The following is a 6,821-nucleotide window of genomic DNA, read 5'->3' on the forward strand; positions in this document are numbered from 1 at the left end:
CTGATAAGGAAAGCAAACCTGCACTTTATATGTACTAAAGATTGCAGATGTGTGCTTATTACCGGTACTTAATACCCTACCCCCCCACCCCACTCTGAAAAGAAAAGAAAAATCTTACATATAGAAAACTTGCATATCAGGGAGAAGGCTAGAGTATAAATATATTCCCTGAAATGATAGTCTTCTATATGCAAAATGGGTTTTGTGTTGTTGTTTTGTATGGAGGAGAATTCAGTCATGAAAATCTTCACGCACAGTCTGAAGTGGAACAGTCCGGACACAGGTTTACCATGTCATCTGCTGTTTCTGAGGACTTGGCCTATGCATCCTCCAAATATACGTAAGTAGACAAGAAAGCTCTCAAGTACAAAATTAGCTGTCGGTAGTATTTGTGGATGGGTCTAACTGCCTCCTTCCCTTCTGTAGAACTTGTGGTATCATGAGCCTTGTGTATCAGGCCTGGCCATTTGCTGGATAGTGGTGGCTGTTTGCTCATCCTTTATTGTTTTGAACTCCAGGTCATTCCCTTTACCTGAAGCAAGAAGGCAGTAATCTAGTAGGTACTCTCATTCTCTTACCATCCTTCTGCTGCTCCAGGTACTGGTTTCTGGCCTGGATATCTGCCAAATGGCGCGCATGTTCTTCTGCCATTTGCTGTTGGCGCTTCCAGTATTCCCGCTGGTGTCTGTCGTTATCCTAGGAGTCAAGGAAAGATGACAAGTTTGATATGTTTGATATGCCAGTGATGCAATGCTTCAGAGCTAAATGCCCATGAGAAATGGTATGTTGTGGTGAATTAATTGTAAATTCCAGAAGAAGTGATCTCGGCATGCCCTCTACTGAAAGCCTGCATGATTTAGTGGCAGAGTGCTGGGCTTAGATGTGAGAAACCCAGATTCAAATCTCTATTCAGCTTTGGGTAAATCACACTCTCTATCAGACTAGCCTACTTCCTAAGTGGTAAAGCTTAAAGCTGTTCTCTAAATTCCTTGTAAGGAAAGACAGGACACAGCCATTACAAAAATAATATCATATTGGAATGGATTTCAAATATTTATCTCATGAACAACTACCACTAGCATATAACACCTTGCTTGTAGGATTTGCATTGGCTACTAATCTGTTACCAGGACAGGTTACTGGGAAGACCACCGTATTCCTTAGATCACTGTGATCAGTGGGAGAGTTTATCCTGCAAATTCCAAAGATCTCAGGTCTGCTCCACATTAACTCAATGCAGAGCTTTTAGTGTTGCTCCCCCTGTTCTGAGCTATTATCTGCACTTTCTGGTCTGAAAATGGAACAGCACAGGAAGGAGCTCCCCATGGCAATGAGTTTCTGTAAAGTTGTTCCTCACACAATTCTGGCAATTTTAAGCATTCCACTGCAATCCAGAATTAAAATTGCTAGAAGCCTGCAACATTTTTTTTAGAAGTCTTTAATCACTGTTTTACCTCTGCCTGGAATGTCCTGAATGTAGGAAGAGTGTCTTCCAGTGACATCCTCAGTTTGTGGAACTGTGAAAGGGAAGAATTCCTTTAGTGATTTAGTGATTATTATTATTATAATTACTACTACAACTTATTACCCACCCTTCACCCCAAGGTTCCAAGGTGGGTTACAACAGCTACAACACAATATTAAAAAGATCTTGAAACAACTTATTCAAGTTATGGGTGCTAATTAGGGTTTGTTTATTGTTTTATTTAAGGTTACCAGCTTATTTTCTGGCAGGACTATTGTGTCTTCTGCTGTGTGTTAAGCAGAAATGATACAGGTGAAGCTTTCCCATCACTCTGTCTCAGTGACAGGAAAGGTTTCACCTACTGAATTTCTTACAGCTGTCCAAAGAGGCCTGCATTTCTATTGGCAATCTTGCTGTTGGCACATCATATAGAGAAAAGAGCTGACTCTCTTCCATTCTTTTTTACTGTTGGTGAACACAACGCTAATAGAATTTCAGATGGAACTCGAGATAATCAACACTAGTGGCCAAATTCTCTGAATCTATAGGCCAATGTTTCATACAACCTTTTCCATGCCAATGTTACTAGTTGACCTTTCGAAGCCTAATGGTAAGTTTGTCAAATGCTCTAAAAACACGTCTAGTGGGAGACTGCAGCTTATTGTCCCTTAGCTCAACTGAAATGTTGGGGTGAGGGAGCTTTCTGAAATGCTTGTAAGAAGTGCATAAGCTGAAAGCTAGACTTGTGGTGCTGTACACAGATGATGAACCCTTTGTTTCATCAGCTCAATTTTTCATCTGTGGTGACAAAAAATAAAAAGGCATCAGAGATGAGGGGAAATAACATAAGTGTTTGAATGAATTAAGTACTAAGTAAAGTAGTTTAGAATGGAAGTACTGTAAACAGAGAATCTATGATGGAGCAAAGATCTCTGCTCCTCTCTTCTTTTCTGCAGTACCTCTTCAGTCAGTTTCTTCAAGGCCTGGCTGTCTGAAACACTTCCTTTATGATCAAAGCTTCTGGAGTGGTGTGCTTGTTCCTCATATTCCCCATCCAAGTGATGCTTCTTTGTTTTTGGTGCTTGTAGATGATGATGCTGTGCCATAGAAACCACCACCCAGAAAAGAAAGCCAATAAATGGAAGGGGGTGTCAGGAAAATATATTGTTACTCAAATGCAAATTCATGGAAGCTAAAATATCTAAACAGAAGGCTTCAAAACCCTCTCAGTTCATGAAACACCTTGAAACTGGGGTGGGGGAAAATCTAGGCACACCTTCCTCCTCCTTCTGCTGTATGTGTACATACACAGGAAAAAGTTTAAAATATTGATGGCTTTTTGGTATGACTGGAAAAGCCTTATACGCCAATGCAGTCAGCAAAATTGCAGCACATAACTTTCCCCCTCCAGCACACAAGCTAGTAGGTCCCAAAATGTTGGGGGAAAGTCTAACAAACATTGCCAGGTCATTACCATGTTGTCCGGAGTCTCTGCTTTCTTAGGTTCTTTCCCCTTACAGAGGGCTTGCCTGTTTCGGTATCTGGCATCAGATGCAGTCTCCTCTCCAATGCAGAATTTTTCCATGTGCTTTTCTAGCAGCCGCCTGGAGCGGAACCCCATCCCGCAGTTGGCACAGTGGAAAGCCACCAGATCCGTCATCATGAGGAGTGACTGCTGCTGCTGTTCCACAAAGGGTGGTGTTTATTTGGAAGGCACTGGGCACTTGTTCTTCCTTGCAGGAAAGGACTACAACAGCATATGGAGTTTCTATAGTTGCTATGCTGGTAACTGGCAGGTGGTGCTAGCCAGCCAAAATGATGCAGCAAAGTAGCCCAGAGTGATTGGAATAATCACCATGGCAGTAGCTACTGTTTATGTTTGCTGTTACCTAAGATCTGTGTGTGCACCTGGTCTCTATTTGCTTTTTATATTTCTGACAGGGCCCTTTCTGTGATAGCACTCTGTAATATCTGGCCTGGATTGTGTGCTACTGCAAGCCTAATCCACAAGCACTTCAATAAAAATGTTTATGTACATATAGTCCATTCCTAACCATATGTACAAAGTGGAAAAAAGTTTATGACATGAAAAGGTGTAATAATAAAAAGGCCTAAAGTAAATGCAATACATAATATTAACCAAATCAGTAAGAGCTGTTACTGGGAAACTCTAAGTGCAATCTGAGTGAGGCAAGGAAGGAAGGGCTACCCCTACATTATTCATATAACCAGTTATCAATAATCAATATATTCAATATATGCTTACATGAATCAAGGATTACAGTATTTTATAAATCCACTTGAATCAAAAGGGAAGCTGTGCCTTAGCAAAAATGCAAACTGCTTGGAACAGCAAAGTTAGGAACCGACCTTTCCCCTAGAAACATCTGTGCACCCCGGACAAGACATGAGTCAGGGATGCTGGTACAAATTCCCCATCAGGAACAGGCTAAATTAATCCACAGAACAGGAAGAGCAAAACCACAAAATGTCCAAGCTCCCTGTCCTGTCATAACTAGGGGAAAGGTTAGACTGAGCGTCACTGGAGCATTGGAAAGCGGAACTTGAACCCTGTGCAGGACCAGTGCTATACCAGTAGCTAGGAGCGTGACAACTGCTTGCTGATTGGCTGATATTTTGCTGACCAAGTTATGAATCCTTCATGATTGTCTTATGATCTATGATTTGCTGTGATTTGCTCAGGTATAAAGACCCCTGTATTTCTGTCAATCGGGGTCCCAGTTCTTTGGAAGAGATTCCAACTGGGTCCTTATTGCCTGGCAATAAACTTCACCTTCTTATTCTCCATTGCTGCGTCTGGCTGATCCTTATCCCTTGCAACATGAGAATCCAAGAAGGAGCTGAGTCTATAATACCTGGTTGGGGTGTCAGCCACCTCCCTGCATCAGTCACTAGAGGGGAGGGACAGTTAAGGAGAGTGTATATTCTTAAAGCAATTCCATTCTTCTTCTTCTGTTGTTTATATGCAGGGCAATAAAGGCTGTCCCTACACTCCGGCATTCGTGCATACATGGGTCTGTTTCCACGTGCACATTTGTGCGCCTTTGACTTGGAAAAGGGTCAGAAAGGGGCAACCTAAATGATAAATGGGATGGAGCAACTCACCTGGGAAGAAAGGTGGCACAGCATTTGGGACTTCTTAGTTTAAAGAAAAGGTGAGTAAGTGGTGACATAATAAAAGATTATACAATTATGCATGGTATGGAGAAAAAGGATAAAGATTTTCTTCCTCTCTCATAATGCTAGAACTCAAGGACATCCAATGAAGCTGAATGTTGGAAGATTTGGAACAGATAAAAGTAGTTTAAATATGCAGCATATTTAATATAAAATAGTTTTAATATAATATATTTAATATAAAATAATTTAATATAAAAGTAATTTAAATATGCAGCATATTAAATATTTAAACTAAGGAACTTGCTCCCACAGGACGCATTGATGGCCACCAGCACAGGGAAAATGTATTTATGGGGAGTGTGATAACCCTAAAAGAAAGTGCAGAAACAGACACCAAGTACTGGTATCATAGAATCATAGAAATTGTAGAATTGGAAAGGACTCCAAGGGCTATCTAGTCCAACCCCCTGCAATGCAGGAATCTCAACTAAAGCATCCATGACAGGTGGCCAGCCAGTGCTAAAAACCTCCAGTGAAGGACAGTCCACAACCTTCTCAGGGAGTCTGTTCCACTGTCAAACAGCTCTTACTGTCAAAGTGCTTCTTGATGTTTAGTCAGAATCTGCTTTCATGTAACTTCAATCTTTCGGGTTGGCAACTTTGTTATTGCTGAGTTTGAGACTAGAATTTGAAAAGAAAATTTGTTGGCAAATATATTTTTTAGTATGAAATCCTCTTTTTGAAAAAGGGCATTTTTTTTCTTCCTTGGAGATGATAGATTGAAAAGAAACTAATCATTAGTGTGTTGTCACATAGCCAAGTGTAGATTTTCATGGGGCCTTGCTACTTCCTGCCTGTTAGTTACATTGCTCACTGCGTAATTATCCAGTGGTATCATTTTTCCAAGTACTGTATGTAGAAAATTGAACCACCATTATGAACAAGACCCAACAAGTCTGTAGCAGCAAGGGAAGCCACTGACAGATATGGGCATCCAGCCGCTGCTGACGGCTTGGGTGAGGGCGGGGCGTAAAGCAGGAAGAGTTTGTGAGCTTATTTTGCATTTAGTCACAACCATAATGCAGTGCGCTGAATTAATTCTTTTATCTGTATTTTCTGTTTATTTCTGTTGTGAAATATTACATGTGCTGGTTCTAAAAGCAAGTAGAAATTTCGGAATATAACTCATTGTTGAAAAGCAAGATTTTAACCCTTGGTTTAAAGGAGTTGCTGTCACCTAAGAAGCAGGCGTGGTTACTCCAGCAAATCTACCACGGTGCTTAAGTTTATACTCTGGTTTCTCTTCAGATCGTATAAATCTTTCGCCTTTTACTAAAGATTTCCGTGGAGAGGAACAGTTATGAGTTTACAACTAATTTTTTGAGGCCCCGCTTCGGTGGGGCTACTTTTTTGCTGTTAAAAATAGATTTGAATGCTTACAACTTCACAAAGGTCAACAGGCATAGAACAGTGTTGTTAAAAGCATGATGCTGTTAGTTTCCTTTAATGCCGACCCATAGCGAAGTTTTATACGTGTTTAGGCGGAAGCAAGAATTTAAAAAGACTGCTTATTTTGAAGTTACCGGTAATTACGATTTACTGTATATCAATGAATGAAGGACTGCCGGAAATGTAGCGTTCTGATCGCTAGCCCATCGGACTTGGGGAACCCTGTGCAAATGCCCCCTCCGCCACAAAACTCCCTCGGTGACATTGGGCTTGTGTCTCTCAGGCAGCCCATCTTATAAGGGTGTAAAGGGAATAAAAACGGGTGGCGGGGTGCCTGAGCTTGAAGGAAGAGCGGAATAAAATGCCATGAATACGATATGTGCATAATACAGTACTGAATTTTGGCAATCGTCACGAGATTCCCATAGATTCAAAAAAGGAAAAGTATACCAAAAGGCAAAAATAAATGAATCGGGCAAAACGCAAAAAAGGTTGAAAACGGAAAAGTTAAAAATTACGAGATACCAATTAATCTGCACTAAAAGACCCCGTCATTCGTCTACCTATATAGCTGCTTCTCCATCACAAGAGAGGCCACATCCCCCTTAGAACGCTCCTCCGGGTAGGCTCATTGTCATTAACTTTGGCTTGCACGTCATTTTCGGAAGTGTAAAACTCCAGAAAACATGGGGAAACAATTAGGGGGCAGGCGCCGCAAGTCGTGCTGGTAGATGTAGTTTTTTTTGTAGGCATTTACGTCACCTGA

General features: G+C 41.1%; 1 protein-coding gene and 1 long non-coding RNA gene across 9 annotated transcripts in view; one reads left to right on the forward strand and one right to left on the reverse strand.

Moving 5' to 3' along the window:
* Nucleotides 1-6,736, reverse strand: part of CCDC17 (coiled-coil domain containing 17) — a 28,521-nt gene extending 21,785 nt beyond the window's left edge. For 2 of the 8 annotated variants that reach the window (XM_082228816.1, XM_082228814.1), the window contains exons 1-4: nucleotides 2,940-3,528; nucleotides 2,425-2,562; nucleotides 1,455-1,517; nucleotides 579-696 (exon numbers count right to left, since the gene is read on the reverse strand). In XM_082228816.1, the coding sequence (XP_082084942.1) occupies nucleotides 579-696; nucleotides 1,455-1,517; nucleotides 2,425-2,562; nucleotides 2,940-3,128 (508 nt within the window). In that variant the 5' untranslated portion in view covers nucleotides 3,129-3,528. Of the gene's footprint in view, nucleotides 1-578; nucleotides 697-1,454; nucleotides 1,518-2,424; nucleotides 2,563-2,939; nucleotides 3,529-6,618 lie in introns of those variants that run through there. The other 6 variants (XM_082228815.1, XM_082228817.1, XM_082228818.1 and 3 more) reach the window with 5 other exon arrangements.
* LOC309535653 lies at nucleotides 232-4,803 on the forward strand. Its single transcript, XR_014221331.1, has 3 exons — nucleotides 232-340; nucleotides 4,456-4,641; nucleotides 4,733-4,803. It is a non-coding gene; the product is annotated as an uncharacterized lncRNA (long non-coding RNA).
* Nucleotides 6,737-6,821: the final 85 nt, after the last annotated feature.

This window comes from Podarcis vaucheri (assembly GCF_965113315.1).
Source record: "Podarcis vaucheri genome assembly, chromosome: 6".
NCBI lineage: Eukaryota > Metazoa > Chordata > Lepidosauria > Squamata > Lacertidae > Podarcis > Podarcis vaucheri.